General features: G+C 33.8%; 1 protein-coding gene across 3 annotated transcripts in view; it reads right to left on the reverse strand.

The window, feature by feature from the left end:
• The window catches only part of LOC106084126 (uncharacterized protein DDB_G0283357), a 56818-nt gene that overhangs the window by 18402 nt on the left and 21097 nt on the right, over window positions 1-17319 (reverse strand). Inside the window, exon 1 of one of the 3 annotated variants that reach the window (XM_013247607.2) lies at window positions 11370-12552. The exons of 1 other annotated variant lie outside the window; for it this stretch is intronic. In XM_013247607.2, coding sequence (XP_013103061.2) covers window positions 11370-11386 — 17 coding nt within the window. In that variant the 5' untranslated portion in view covers window positions 11387-12552. Of the gene's footprint in view, window positions 1-11365; window positions 12553-17319 lie in introns of those variants that run through there. One more of the 3 variants, XM_013247609.2, reaches the window with a different exon arrangement.

A 17319-nucleotide genomic window follows, 5' to 3' on the forward strand; every position in this document is an offset into this window, starting at 1 on the left:
GAATCCATATAGGTAGAACGAAATCTTCTTCAGTCAATAGTTTTATTTTGGCTTTGATGAAAAACTCAAATAAGCTACAAAAACCCAATCGAAAGAAATTCATACACATTGCCGTCTTCCACACACCACTAAGCGGTATTTTCACGCATTTTAAAACAAAAGAAATAATAATGGTTGAATAACAACAGCTACCACACTCACACAAAATATTTTGTTCAAACCTCACAACAACCCACGACTACATTTTTTTCGATAACAAGCGATAACTCACATTTTGGCTCATATAGAGCAAAACAAAATCAGGCCCAAAGTTAGCACACCAGACACATTGTTGACTACGCTCCCCTCTGTCTGTTCCCTCTCAAATAAATACTTCATGTGTGTATATATACATGAACATATAGTTGTATAGGTATGTATTAATATGCAAGCACAAATAAAAAGTCAACACATAAACAAATGATAAAGTAATTGATAAGATAAGCATTCCGCCCAATGGGCTGTTTCGTTTTCCACTATCAATAGATGAAGGCTGCTACTCTGAAGCATACATATGTACGTTGCATATCAATGTTCACTGTGTGTAAATTAAATGTTCTGCCTTAGAAGCTACTATTACACTTAAAGGCGCTATTTTTTGATGCACAAATAATATCGCCTTTAAGGATAGACGATTAAATATTGTTGGTTTTAATTCAAGCTCGAGGTCTGGGTTTTCTCTTTTCTCTATTATTCGCATCGATATTTCGCATTTCAATGAAATGCATTTTCGTGGTATGATATACCTAAATGACGATTAACTAAATTACAATTATTTCCATATTGTTTCTTCTCTCTTTCTCCACTATTGTTACCATGATAAAAAAGGAAAACTAAAAAGAACTAAAAATAAATAAAAACGAAAATAAAAAATAAATAAAATTAAAAAATTAAAATTATAAATATATATTTTAAAAATGAAAATAAAAAAAAAAATAAAGTAAAAAAAAAAAAACAAAAAAAAAATTAAAATAAAAGAAAAAGAAAAAAAATTAAAATAAAAGAAATAAAAAATAAAAAAATAATAATTAAAAAAAATAAATATCTGAATAAAAAATTAAATAAAAAAAATTAAAGAATAAAAACATGAATAAAAAATATTCAGTTTTTATAAAATAAATAAAATTAAAAAATCCGCCTAAAAGTAGTTGACTAGCATGGCTGTTTTATTTAAAAATTTCAATAAAAGTGATAAAGAAAACTTTAACTGAACTCAGAAGAAACAAAATATAGAAACTCACAAAACAGGCGAAAGCTTTGTTGACAAGTTTAACAAAATTTAGCAGGTGATCGTTTTATACTTTTTCCTTCTTAAATATTGTTGGTGGGGGTGGGGTGATGATTGGCATCGCAACATAGAGATATGATAAGAAAACCATTTAACCTTCGGCGTAAGATTTATTTGTTCGGGAATTTTTAACAAAGTTCAAAATCAACTAAGGGCCATTTTTTCAATGTTCAGTAATTGTTTATCAACTTGTGTCTATTTATATTTAAGAATAGACAATGCTTTTATGGCCTTTTATACGGCACATCACGATCGTACTCATCGTGTATACGTGTTGATTACATGTTTTGCCAAAAACGCTACATCGAGTTTTTCTCTTCTTTGATATTATTTAATTTTTCATACTTTACTTCTCAATTCCTAACTTTATTTGTCACAGAACGTGTTTTTCAATATCTGTCAATTAATGATTACACATTTCTTTGTAAACAGTAATCGATAGACGTCATTCATCGAAAAAAATCAAATGATTTTGATTTTTCTGCCATGACTGATGCTTATGTATACATATGAAGCATACACCTTTGTTTTCACTAATACTATTGCAATAACCATACATCAGATGTGCCATGTAAACTCAGCATTATAAGCAAAGCCAAAAACATCATTTTCATAGTTATGCCGTTGCACCGTTAATTTATATGCAATTTAGTTTGATAACTAATAAATGCATTCCCCTTAATACTAATTTAAATGTGTTCTCTTTTTTTTACACTAGTTTACGCATATGCATGTATGGCATTTATTGCACACTCAGGGTAAACAAAAAGGAAACAAGAAAATGGAAGTTCTAAAAATCTCCATAGATATTTTAATATAACAAAAAAAAAAAAAGAAAATAGCGAAGAAACATTAGGTATTTTCGCGTAATTTTCCAACATGGCACAATTAAGATATAGCTCCCAAGATATTGAAAAACACGTTCTGTGTCAAATAAAGTTATAAAATGAGAAGTAAACTATCAACATTTAAATAAAATCAAAGGAAAGAAAAATTCGATGTACCGTTTTTGGTAAAAGCTGTTATCAACACGTACACACGATGAGTACGACCATGATGCGCCGTCTAAAAGGGCCATAAGATTTCTAATCGTTGTTTGTAGTTGTCATTTTTTTGAAGGAAAAATTCATCTATTGTCTGTGCCTAGTGCCAAGTTAGACTAATAGATTGTTATCGATATCTTGCATACATAATCTCTCATTGGTACAGTTTCTGTGTTTAATTTTAATCCTATCCAAAGATGTTATCGATATCATGAGATAATAAATAATAATAATCAATTATTCGTGATTTACTAAGACCATAAACAGCAAATATAGCATGTTTACCATAAAAAATAGTAAAGGCAAAATACAAAATTTTGATTTGAAAATTCCTCTCAAAAAATTTAATTTTTGCTACGAAAAAATTAAGTCCCCAAGTCAAACATTTCGTTCCCATTTCTAAAATAATTCCCCAATTTGGGGAGATATCCCCAATACTGGCAACACTGACTTCCAGTAACAATTTGTGCAAATTTGCACAAATTTTTGAGTACGCGAACACTCTTATTACCAAGCCCAATAATTAATTATTGTTGTCAGAGAGAGAGAGAGAGAGTGAGAGAGAATAAATAACAAACATCTTAAGGTAAAAAAAAAGAGAGAATGAAAGAGCAAGCAGCGAGCCATTAACGGAAATCTAATATTAACCGGAATGGAATGTGGAAAATGTGAAAATGTCACCATCATCAATGTGCTTGTTTTATTTAAGTTTTGTTATTTATTGAATACACTTTCGCAAATGTTATTGTTTAGAATAGCAAAAAATAAAAAAATTAAAAACATGTAGATAACTACTTATCAATATTCAATACAAAGTCTGCAAATTAAGTAACGGCCTCTACAACAAAATGTAATTTATCCAGATTGATTATACTAACCGTCAAACCATTTACTTTTTGTCGCTTAATTCGTTCGTCAACAACTGATTTAAAAGATTTTGCGAACGAATCGAGTGAGAAAAGTTAGTGGTTTTGGCAGTAATGCTTTTACATTGTCTCGTTTAGCTCATTGTGTTTTCGAAAACGACTGAAACATTCACACCGGCTTGCTCGGTCTATGTTTGACATTTGTTTATTAATTATTTCAAAATAATTTTTTGTTGAAAGATTTTTAGAGATAATAATTTCCTATTTTTTACCGACACGTCTTCAATTATTATAATTTTTTAATTTTTGTGTTGACGTTTTGGCAGATGGGTGTGTTCAGTTTATGGCTCATAGGCATTTTTTATACCCTCCACCATAGGATGGGGGTATACCAATTTCTTCATTCGGTTTGTAACACCTTGAAATATGCGTCTAAGACCCCCCTAACGTATATATATTCTTGATCGTCATGTCATTTTAAGTCGATCTAGCCATGTCCGTCCGTCCGTCTGTCTGTAGAAAGCACGCTAAGTTTTGAAGCAGTAAAGCAAATACACAAATACGTTTTATAGTTCATATTCAATATTCTTTGTCTGCCTAAAAAGAGATTTTTCAATTTTTTTCAAAATTGTTTGGGTATTTTTATTGGAATTTTTGAGGACAAAGGTTTCGAAATTTGGGAACAAGGAAGGGAAAAATACTGGCAACCCTGCTAGAAGGTATGAATAAATTTCCTAGCTCTTAAATGACAGTAACGTAAAGAGTATACAAAAGTGCATCGATGGTGTATGTATATTGAAGACTCCTACATCCTTGGAAAATGTTAAATGTCACGGTTGCATGACGCGCATATGATATATAAAGCCCCTATAAAAAGGCAAGAGTTACTCATTTCTATTTGTTTTCATTATACGTTAATCTTTAGTATGTACATATGTAGCTTGTTTATAGCATTCTGTCATCTTCATTCTAATACAACGATAAACTAGCCCTTTTACTTTGTTTATGTTTTACAAATGTCCATTTGAGGGCAAGCAAAATAACAAAAATGCAGGTCTGGTAATTCGAACTAATGACCCGTTTCCTCTTAAGCACATACCATATATGACATTCATCCATACAAATGTATTTTTGTTTTCTCTTAACAATACCATGGCTCTCTCTTAAATAAACATATTCATATCAGAGGGAAGGCAACAAACAGCATCAACGACACCCACTTTTATGGGAATTGGCACGTAAACGGCAATGTTAGAGAAAGATAAACGATTTTATTTTTCTGTCGGCGTCCTCCACTCAGCAATGAACACATGTTTAATAGGCATTGTTGCTGGCATGAGCTAAAAGAGACCCCCACAATGTCAACTACACTTGTGTGAGTGAGTGAGTGACTGTGAGTGTGTGAATATGTACAAGAAAAGCAGTAGTAAAAACGAATGGACATGACGAAAACAAACAACTCATGGAATCATCTTTTTAATCATGTTAAACATTGCTATCATCTGTTATACTGCAATGTAATTAGGTTTAGTTATAATACAAACAAAGTTGAAATTTTTACGCTTACTATGAATACGTATGGAAGGAACCTATGTAGATATACTATAGTATATTTATTTTACAGATTTTAGTTAGCATGTTTCTGTTTTTTTATGAATAGATACTCAATATACATGTCTATATATCTCGAATTATGCACATTAAATAAACAATAGTTTTAAAAGCAGAAAGATTCTTTTTCACTCTACATTATTTATATGTATGTATCGGAATTTTGGTTTATAGTTCATATGTAATTTTAAAGTTTTTTTAAAGATACCTGGGTACCTACATAGGTATTTTATATTTCCTTAATAATTCGCATTCTCTTATACATTTCTCATGAATATATATGTACGCACCTGCTTTTAAGCTAAAAACAATTCCTAACATCGTTCTAAGATTTGTTTGTTGTGCTACATATGTCAATTGGTTGTTTAGATAGAAGTGTGGACACTTTAACAAGTCGCCAATAATAAGCACCGTAGTTAGGGTTGCCATCATAAACGTACAATATGGTTTCCCAAAATGTGCAATTTCAGGAAACCACTAATCAAAACTCTCAATAGTATACAAAATCAAATTCCGATTTATTCCCTTCATGTAGAATTACTTGCAAATTGTATGTAGCGGACGTTTGAAACGTCAGTTTGCCCCTTTAAAAAAATATGATTAATCAAGCAAATGACGCCATGTTGTTTTTGAAGCAAAAGAAATGTGTATTTGTTGATATTTGCATTTACTGAAATACAGATAAGAGGCCAAACATGTCGCAAGATATCAGAAAAGAACCATAATATGTATATATCGTGACAATTGTAAACAAATGTTTAACAAGTAATTAGCTTATAAAAACCATGTTCATTAGGGTGAAACGTAAGCGATTCTAAATGAAAGATACGTCCCTACTTAAAGTTCGAAATGTTTGAGCGGTTTGCTAGACAGGAAATAGAACTTCAAATCCAACATTTTATAACGAGCGTGAAAGACAACTCTTGCCCTATATATACACATGTGGCCAAAATAATAAGTACAACAGTTTTTTTGTATATTTTTAAGTTAATTGATAAACGTATTTATTGCAACACAAACCACAGTTCACATTTTATTTTTAGAACCTAAAAGAATTTTATAAAAAAAACTTTTGCAAGAGTTTTCGAGATAAATAAATTCAAAATAACAAAATAATAAGTACAATCTATAAACCTTCAAATAAAATAAGTAAATTCAATATTTTTGGGATAAATTCTTATTTTTCCTTTTGCTTAAAGGTACACCGGGTACCCACCTTTATTTTGTATTATCTAGTGAATTCTTTTTGGCATATTGCTTATAAGTTGGCGACAGGTTTCAACTGGGATTTCATACCAAGTTTTTTGTAAAAAATTCCAAAGTTGATCATTATTTTGAAATGTTTCTGTACCGATACGTTTTTTAAAGGTTTTCTATTCGACTAAATTCAGGAGACTAGCTGGCCAGCCCAGCAGCTTTATCTTATTTTCCTGGAACCATCTTTGACGCAACGGGATGTGTGTTTCGGATCTTTGTCCTGTTGAAACACCCATCGAAAGGGCATGTTTTCCTCTGCGTATGGTAGCATTGTATTCTCTAATATTTTATTGCATTCCAATCGGATCATAATACCTGTAATACGATATATTGGGCAAACTCCATACCAAGAGAAACAATCTCATACTGCCACAGAAAAAAAGTCTGTCATTACACAAAAATACATGCAAAAAAACAGCTAATAGACAGGGATGTCGAGCGTGGTTAATGTGGTAATTTTATCATAGATGCGTTTTCGTAATTAATACGATTCAAATATAACATACCAACGAACGGCCTTTGAAGCCATCACACCTAATATGGTTAAAAAGTCTTCTAATCAAAGACGAAACGTGTCCCATAGTGGTTGGTGAGTGTTGCTATCTTTGGCTTTCCTTTTCCATTTGCAATCTCCGATCATTGAGCTCGTCTCGAAAGAGAAACAAATGAAAATTTATTTTGATTTTATCGCTCCACAAGATACATATTCGCCGTTTTGTTTTCATGTACGGATCCGAACCAACTCAAATGTTCTTAAGCTAAGGATAGCCTCGTTGTCTTCTTTGACCTACCGCGTGTTTCTTCACTTTGTTTAGGTTTCAACACATTTTGGAACAAACACAAGAGATTTTGCTATTGTTCGCAGGTCTTCCCTAGTTTCCTAATGATGACACTAGTCTCTTTTTCCTGGGGAAAATGGTTATTACGACCTTATGGTTGGTCCTGTGTTCGTTTTTCGACGTTGAAAATCCTTTTTTCGCGAATACTTTTTTGAAACATTACGAAAATAATAATTATTTAACAACAATTTTATTAACATTTCACCATAAGTATTGAGGAAATGTCCTCCTGAATGAAATCAGCAGGTTTTTTTTTGCTTTAAAATCTATTATCTAAAAAAAGTAATCGGCGAAAAATATGGCGAAAAGCGAATATGAGGTACTTATTATTTTGGTCACAGTGCATTACTGTTTTCCATTGATTTGGCAATCCTAAACCAAAACGTAAAAACCCGTCATTTCATCGTGACTGGTCAAAATTACACAAATTCGTAAGAACTTAAAAAAAAATATTTAAAAATTAATAAATAATTAAAAAAACTCCTTGGAATTAGTATTTCATGTACCTATCTATTTTAAATCAGATTGTAAATTTTTATTTCCATTAAACAACAAATTTAACCTGCGGCGTCATTTATTATATTGTTATAAAAATTGTTTTCTATTGCCGTCGATCGGTATTGTTTATATCCCTGTTGTTGTTGCTGTTGTGCTGCTTGTTTACAAGACTTCATTGCGCGTATTTGCTTTTGTGTGTATAATAGTTGTTGTTTTTGTTGAATATCAACAACTATTGGTGTATTTAATAATAACAGCGAAAACGACGCCATTCTACGAATGAATATGACAACGACGATACGACACAAAGTAAAAACAACAACAACTACAGCTACAGTAACAAAAACAACGATGAGCTGCTGCTGGTGCTACAAGCATTATCAAACAATGAATAAATATGACGGTGGAAGAAGACGATGAGGGTACCCCCCAAAAACGTAGTGGAAAAACGTTGCTCTCAAATACGTCTATGTATTGGTGTGTATACAAATATGAAAGTAAAAAGGCAATAATAAAATAAAAACAAAACACAAAAAAATAACATACTTTGCCGACCAAACAGCAACAATAAATGAGTGTTGGCGACCTGTCTTCTTAATTTTGTCTATTCGTATCTTCGCTTTTGTTTTATTTGTCCCCCCACGCTGCCCATACAACTCGCACACATGCTGCCTAGAAGAGCAGGATGTGCACATCTACAACGATCACATTCGTCGTCGTCGCCTCACTCAAAACGACGAATGACAATTCGTTGTCGTTTAGAGCTACTTAAGTTCATACTTAAAATAACATTTGTACGAAATATAACAATTGTAACAGTTTATATACATATTTACATGTATGCCAGCTCATGAAGTGTGCGATTTAGTCAAAGATCATGAAGTATTAGAACAGAAAATTGTTTGTAAGTTCTTGGCCAACATTTTAAGAGAACTTTAACCGCCTGCTGCTCAGCATGGAATAAAATTAAATACATAAACATAGAAAATACCTAGTAAATATTAACCAGACATAGGTACCTAGATAAGAAAGTCAGCACATAAACCCTATGAAAGAAAATCTACACAAAGAAATGTGGATTTTCGTCTCGAACACGTGCTTAAACATTGTACCAAATATTTAGGCTTATGTAAACCCTTGCATTGAAAATTTTTCCTCAACATGAGAATACATATACAACTAAAGCACACATAGAACTTTTAACACACTTTCAGCTGAAAAATGAGAATTCAAGTTTTGTTTTGGCCTTTTGGCCTCCCCCTCTCCAAAATGAATGCGAACGAAGTTGAGCGAGATAAAGAGAGAATTGGTGTGGCGTGTCATATGGTGATGTAAACAAGTTTTTATGTTTTTATTATTGTTATTTATTGGCCAAAGAGCAAGAGCAGAGAGAGAGAGAGAGAAAGTTTGCGTAAACATATGCGTGCTTAGTAATGCTTTAGCGGTACTTTTAGTGCTGCTTTGCTCCAAACAGTATAGGAATGTATACAAAAAAAAAAAAGAGTTGCCAATAAAATTAAAATAAAAAAAAAATACTAAAGAACTATGAAAAAAAACTTTACTTTATCCAGTAAAACAAGAAATTCGTTTGGCGAAAACCAAATCTTTTGCTGATAAATTTTGTAACAATTAAGTTGACTTTTTGACTTTTCTCCCGAAAAACTGTAAAAACGCAATATCAACAAGTAAAAGTGTGCTAAGTTGTATATTCTTCACCATGGATCGCATTTGTCAATTTTTTGCCCGGTATCTTTTAAGAGACAAACAATGGAAAATGGTGTTAAAGCTATATCAGGTTCTGAATCGACTCGGGACATACTTGATTTGGATGTTGGAGACCATAGCGGAAGTAATTGTGCAAAATTTCAGCCGAATCGGATAATTGCGCCCTATAGGGGCTCAAGGAGTAAAATCATGAGATCAGATCATATGAGAACTAAATATATTAGGTTATGGACCTATACAGACCATATTCGACATTAGACAACAACTGCGCCCTTTCTAGGGGTTCAAGCGGAAGTCATTGTGCAAAGTAAGAATTAAATATAGACATTTTGTTATCTCATCCAATAGAATGCGGCATATTTCTCCATTATGGGTTGTTATCATCTCGGCCTCTCCCGAAATGATAACAACTCATAATGGAGACATACATAGCATCCGCCTATATGGGATCGAAATATAGGTCCGGATACTGCAGACAGCATGCCAAGCAAAATTCCTGCTTTCGGTTCAGAGTACGGCGGCTCTTAGGTTAATATTATACCACCGGACAGTAGCCGAAATAGGAAACAAGGCGACGTCAAATATAACGTTACACAGATGTTAAGAGGCCTTGGTTACTTCCAGACAGCCATATGGAATGAGCTAATGCTCTTCTAACAAGTGCATTTATGAGGAGTTATAAGTTGCAGACGATGTGCCGCTAGCACTACAATTAGTCGCCGGGGGTGACACACTGTGGGTTTTTAGCCGGTACATGTATTAAAACCGAGTTTGGCATTAGACGAGAGATGCGCAAAACATATTTATATCCCAAACCGCAAAAGAAAGGTTTATAAAATAACTTGTTGGTAACCCTATTTCAGTGAGACAACATTGCAAGTAAATACCAGCAAAAAGCAAACAACTCAAATCATTTTTAGGTAGGTACATACTGAATTAGTTGTTTTTTTTTATTTAAACAAAAGCATGGTCGCTGCAGGGTGTTTTTTGTTTTCAAACACAAACTTTTTTCTTAATACGCATTTGACAATAGCAAAAATGTACGCAATAGTGCTGAACCAGCTTTTAATAATTGAATGTAGGTACTACAAATGTATAATAAATTCTCTTACTAAAATTAAAATTCTAATATAGGTGTATAAGTGATATAAAAGAATCGTGGATTGATATCCAATTATAGTTACTTAAAAAAATTTGTCGGATATAATGATTTTGATTAATTAAAAACACTGAAAACATTTTTTTTTAATAAGAAAAGGACCCATCCGTGAACCCTTTAAGAAATAAATGAAAACCCAAACCGGGAACTTTCCCCCACCTTTATATTGCCATATTTGACGAACACATGGGTACCCATAATAAAATATCAATGTAAATATAAAAAAATAAACAAAGTTTTTTACCACATCTTTTTGACTGATGCAAAAAAGTAAACAATTCTAAAAAGATTTCAAACGTGAGAAATTCATAACAAAAAGTCTTTCAGCAAATTGAAAACAAAACTGATTTATAATTTCAAACGATTCTCATTTTTTTTAACACAAGTAGGTATAGGTACGCAAGGTAAAGAAAAATAAAATACAAGGCCGCCACCAAAACACAAAAAGCAGTCCAATACATAGAACATTTTGCATGTGTGATTGGTAGTCACAACGACTACGAATACGATGTCGACAACGGCAACTCTGTTGAATAGTCTCTAGAAAAAGTATCTCATTTCTTGTTCTTATTTGTTTGAGTATCTTGTTGTTGTTGTTGTTTATCTATCTCACAGGGGGTATGGATAGGGGCCGTTCTCATTTCACATTTTAGGCTAGAAATGGGAGATTATTATTTTTTTCGAACTTTATTTAACATTGAGTTGACTTTATTTGTTTTAGAGTTGGTTTAAAAAACTTAAATTACCCAGAGATAACCTAAGTCGCTTAAAGGGGTTGGGGATAGGGGGTGGTAGTAAATTTTTCTTTTTGAAAGATGGGCGAAGATACAAGAATTACACATGCTCATAAGACCTAAATTACTTTCGGCCGACATTAATACAAGAAATGTACAAAACTTGGCGAAATATTTAAGTAATTAAAAAAAAATCAACAGACATCACTAAAAAAGGGGTTACATTGAAATAAAAGGTAAACATAATATTTTTTTATTATTATTACTCACTTGCACACATATATACATGTGTATAACCTAACATACCTACTTTTTGTTTAAATCCATATTCTTTTTATGTTAATTCTGCATTTAATTATATATAGACACACTCTGAAACGTTCTTGTTTCAATTTGCTTTTGTTTGTTATTCTTTTCACTCTGCTGTTCGTTCTTTTGTTGTGTAAAAATTATCATTCACTTTTGTCAGGCTTTTTTGTTATGTACATATACCTATATTTTTATAAGCAGTGATTCAAAACCACATGTTTTTTGCTAGTATTTGACTAGTCATAGAAAATTTGTGTTTGTTTTTTTCTTCTTTCTTTGTGTATCTTCACTCAATCAATACATTTTCGCATAGATTCTTTTTAATTGGAAAACACGTTTTTTGGAAACATAAAAATTTTTGTGATAGTTTTCCAATATCACACACACACTAGCACACAATATTTTAAAAATATTGCTTTGTTTTATAAGTGTTCCTCCTCACTGCACAAAGGAATACTTTCTTTAACACAATCTTTCAAAAAAAAATTGTTAATGTATAACATTTAAAAAGTCATAGTTTTATATATTTTTATAATAATAAAACAAACAACTAGAAGAAATTTTATTTTGGTTCGTTTTCACTGCAAGTATGTAAAAGAGTGCGGTGAAAACGTTGTTTTTGCAACAACGACGCCTTTTGTAATGATTATCTTGCTGCTGGCTGTCGTTTGTTTGGAAAAAATTCGATTCATTCTGCGTTCGTTATACGACATTCATTCGTTCGGCGTTGGCCGTTGATTTAGTAGTAGTGTATATGTACGTACGATGACGGTATTGTTAATATGATGAGTTGTATTGATATTTTTTTGTTGTTATTTTCTTCGTGTTCGTGGCGTTGGTTATTTTTTTTTGTTATTGTCCCACTCACAAATATATAGTATAAAAACACAAGACGGCCCAGTCAGCAGAGTACAAAACTCTCACTCTGTGCTGCCCCCAGTGGCAGCAGCAGACACAGCTATTTTTCTCTTCATCCGACGAAGTGTGTTAGTCGGCCCCACCACAGTAATCACAACTACTACAATTACCAACCACAGAAATCTCATCCCTATATTAAAAATGTTCTCCCACACATACACTTTCTTTCTCTCATTCTCTCGTTTTTATATGATTTGTTTACCACAGAGAGTGTGTTTCACCCTCAAAGAGAGAAAAGAACAAAAACAATAAACATAAACAAAAAAAGTCCACGTTGTGTAGTGCAAAAAAAAAACCAAACAAACATCTCTGTGCGTCTCTTTAGAAACCCATACACAATTCTCTTCTACATATGGTGTTTACGGTCGTATCACTATGCGGGTTATGGGTTGCCAAGTAAATCATTCTGCACAACGTTATAGGAAAAACTCTGATGGCAATTTATCTGATTTGAATGCATAAAGGTACCCATATATTTGTTACAACCAAGTGTAAATTCGGATAAGTTTTTGAAAAGATTAAAAAAAAAACAGCTTTACAATTAAGAAATTTATAGCGAATTATTGTATAAGGTAGGAATATATCTAACCAACGATGATATTTTTAAAATTGATTCTCATGTGTTACTTTCATTATTATCACACTATGTGCGCAATTTTAACAATAGTAAGATTTGTCATGTCATAAGCTCAGAACATATGTTAGAATGGCACCTTAAGATTGGTCCAAATCGGTCTATAACTTAATATAGCTCCCATATAAGAAGACCTTCCGATTTTACTTCTCCTGGAGGCCGCAATTGTTATCCGATTAAAATTAAAATTTTGTAGATAGTGTTCTTTTACAACTGCAAACAACCGTGCCAAGTATGCTACAAATAGGTCTATAACTTTATATAGTTCCTTTATGAATCGCAGGTGGTTTTTGTAATTTGGCAACACTGTTTTCAACCCGTATTTCTAACTTTTAGGAATCGCGCACACACATGGATTATCTTCAAAAACCCTCCAAATCCTTTTATATGTATTTGTGAATGTTGCTTTATTGCTAATGTCTCGAAAAATGCCTTCGCTTTTTATTTTTGACTAGTTCTATTTTGATGTAATATTTTATTGTATACTTTCTTTTGCGTTGCGTTCTTTGAAAATATAAATGTATGTGACTCACCCAAGACAATCTCTCTTGTTCTCCAAATGTTGTCTCTTTGCACAGTGCTTCTGAAATATGTGATTTTGTCTTTGAGTTGGCTTTGTGAGCTTTATTGTTTTTGTTTAGTATTTTTATACCTAAAAAATCACACACGTATACACGAATATATACATATGTACATAGTATTCACTTGCTTGCTGCACACGACGAACACGTAAACGAAAACACAAAGAAGAAAATAAAACTAAAGTTCTTGCTGGTTTGAAGACTAATAACAACAAATAAAAGCTGAAAAAGAACAACAGAATATCGAATGCCGTGTCTCCCTGTGATAATTGTTGTCTTTTCTGCTGCTGCTGCCTCTGTTTAAACTACTGCGCCGCCGGTGGCGACGGTTGTTTTTATGTGATTTTTCTATTAACAGCCGGAGTTCTTATGCAATTAACACTTTATTCAGCAATCAGCTCAATATTTTATTTAAATAGTTAATACTAGGATTCATAACATATCTCCCAAATGGGCTGGGGGTATTGAATAAAAGAGGAAAATAACAACAAAACTTGAAGTTAATCAGAATTTCCGGGACTCCACCACCAATAATAATACGACTTGGCTACATTACAAAACTTTCAAATTTGCTTATCTCTCTAAAAACAAGACATACGGAGAAACGTCTACTCTGGAGGAAAATGAAAGAAATATAAAGACGCCTGCGAGGGGAAACCCAGAAACCGAACAAAAAAAAAAAACAACAGCCTGATGGAGGTACTTTAGTACAGGTGCATTCCTTAGTTAAGATGAAAATTGTTATCTATTAGCCAAAACGAAGCTATGGATGGCTATGGCGCCAGATTGAAGCCGGAACGTATCCAGCAAGGCTGAATTGAAATTTTCCAAAGGAAAACCTAATTCAGCAAGGCTAAATTGAAGTTTTCCTAAGGAAAACCTAATTCAGCCAGGCTGAATTGAAGTTTTCCTAAGGAAAACCTAATTCAGCCAGGCTGAATTGAAGTTTTCCTAAGGAAAACCTAATTCAGCCAGGCTGAATTGAAGTTTTCCTAAGGAAAACCTAATTCAGCCAGGCTGAATTGAAGTTTTCCTAAGGAAATCCTAATTCAGCCAGGCTGAATTGAAGTTTTCCTAAGGAAAACCTAATTCAGCCAGGCTGAATTGAAGTTTTCCTAAGGAAAACCTAATTCAGCCAGGCTGAATTGAAGTTTTCCTAAGGAAAACCTAATTCAGCCAGGCTGAATTGAAGTTTTCCTAAGGAAAACCTAATTTAGCCAGGCTGAATTGAAGTTTTCCTGAGGAAAACCTAATTCAGCCAGGCTGAATTGAAGTTTTCCTAAGGAATACCTAATTCAGCCAGGCTGAATTGAAGTTTCCTAAGGAAACCCTAATTCAGCCAGGCTGAATTGAAGTTTTCCTAAGGAAAACCTAATTCAGCCAGGCTGAATTGAAGTTTTCCTAAGGAATACCTAATTCAGCCAGGCTGAATTGAAGTTTCCTAAGGAAACCCTAATTCAGCCAGGCTGAATTGAAGTTTTCCTAAGGAAAACCTAATTCAGTTTTCCTGAGGAAAACCTAATTCAGCCAGGCTGAATTGAAGTTTTCCTAAGGAATACCTAATTCAGCCAGGCTGAATTGAAGTTTCCTAAGGAAACCCTAATTCAGCCAGGCTGAATTGAAGTTTCCTAAGGAAACCCTAATTCAGCCAGGCTGAATTGAAGTTTTCCTAAGGAAAACCTAATTCAGCCAGGCTGAATTGAACCAGTCTGAATTGAAAACCTTATTCAGCCAGGCTAAATTGAAGTTTTCCTAAGGCTGAATTGAAGTTTTTTTAAGGAAAACTTAATTCAGCGAGGCTAAATTGAAGTTTTTCTAAGGAAACCCTAATTCAGCCAGGCTGAATTGAAGTTTTCCTAAGGAAAACCTAATTCAGCCAGGCTGAATTGAAGTTTTCCTAAGGCTGAATTGAAGTTTTCCTAAGGAAATCCTAATTTAGCCAGGCTGAATTGAAGTTTTCCTAAGGAAAACCTAATTTAGCCAGGCTGAATTGAAGTTTTCCTGAGGAAAACCTAATTCAGCCAGGCTGAATTGAAGTTTTCCTAAGGAATACCTAATTCAGCCAGGCTGAATTGAAGTTTCCTAAGGAAACCCTAATTCAGCCAGGCTGAATTGAAGTTTTCCTAAGGAAAACCTAATTCAGCCAGGCTGAATTGAACCAGTCTGAATTGAAAACCTTATTCAGCCAGGCTAAATTGAAGTTTTCCTAAGGCTGAATTGAAGTTTTTTTAAGGAAAACTTAATTCAGCGAGGCTAAATTGAAGTTTTTCTAAGGAAACCCTAATTCAGCCAGGCTGAATTGAAGTTTTCCTAAGGAAAACCTAATTCAGTTTTCCTGAGGAAAACCTAATTCAGCCAGGCTGAATTGAAGTTTTCCTAAGGAATACCTAATTCAGCCAGGCTGAATTGAAGTTTCCTAAGGAAACCCTAATTCAGCCAGGCTGAATTGAAGTTTCCTAAGGAAACCCTAATTCAGCCAGGCTGAATTGAAGTTTTCCTAAGGAAAACCTAATTCAGCCAGGCTGAATTGAACCAGTCTGAATTGAAAACCTTATTCAGCCAGGCTAAATTGAAGTTTTCCTAAGGCTGAATTGAAGTTTTTTTAAGGAAAACTTAATTCAGCGAGGCTAAATTGAAGTTTTTCTAAGGAAACCCTAATTCAGCCAGGCTGAATTGAAGTTTTCCTAAGGAAAACCTAATTCAGCCAGGCTGAATTGAAGTTTTCCTAAGGCTGAATTGAAGTTTTCCTAAGGAAATCCTAATTTAGCCAGGCTAAATTAAAGTTTTCCTAAGGAAAGCCTAATTCAGCCAGACTGAATTGAAATTTTCCTTTGAAAAACTAAATTCCGCCATTTATAAGCTTTTTGTCTGTTAGGGCGAAGATCATTAAATTTTACAATGTTTGTTTGTTTTTCTTTCGAGACCAAAGATAACAACCACTATGGGACGTGTTTCGTCTTTGGTTAGAAGACTTTTCAACCATATTAGGTGTGATGGCTTCAAGAGCCGAGTTCAAGTTTTCTATGGAAAATCTAATCCAACCAGGCTGAATTGAAATTCAACAAGGCTAAATGGAAGTTTCCATGGGAAACCCAATTCAGCAAGGCTAAGTGTACACGGATGATTCTAAATTCGATGGGGCACTGAGACAGGAGTCTCCTTTGAATTCCTTGGAATCAGAGAATCTTGTAGACTTCTGGACGGGTTCAGCATATTTCAATCGTAGGTATTCGCGGTCCTGAAGTCACTGGATACCATGTTGATGCGGTAACAGCAGTCCGGTCAGACTGTCGCGATAAACGTGAAAAGTCAGGCAGCGCTAAAGGTACTGGCGTCGAGCCATGTGATATCAAAAGTGGTTAGAAGATTGAAAGAGCTTCTTCGGAATCAGCGGGCACTCCCCTGTGCGAGCTTCTTGGTGGGGTGGACGCCTTCTACGATGACCGCGCGATTAAGGCGTGGGCTGGTGCTGTAGGTTCTAGGGTGACAATGTCCCTGTGGAAGAATATTTCGCGAAACATGACTTCCTACGACTACTGATAGGGGTCCTGACTGGTTATTCCATAGTCAGTTCTTTGACGTGAGGCAGATTCTGCATGATGTTTGATGAGAAAGATGAGTTAGAAGCAGTCAACCCCCGCAATCGTCAGGTTTTTGCCTTGTTCCTTAGTGCTCTGATCGTTCCAGAGTTCTGTAGAGACCTCTATTGGTTAAATGGATGATACACTCGCCGGTGAGAGTTTCTTCTTCTACTCTTTTGCATTTATTTTTTTTTTCTGTCTTGTGCCGTTCTGTTTTTTTCCGTCTTCTTCGTGGAC

The sequence above is a fragment of the Stomoxys calcitrans genome, chromosome 4 (assembly GCF_963082655.1).
Source record: "Stomoxys calcitrans chromosome 4, idStoCalc2.1, whole genome shotgun sequence".
In the NCBI taxonomy this organism is placed as follows: Eukaryota; Metazoa; Arthropoda; class Insecta; order Diptera; family Muscidae; genus Stomoxys; species Stomoxys calcitrans.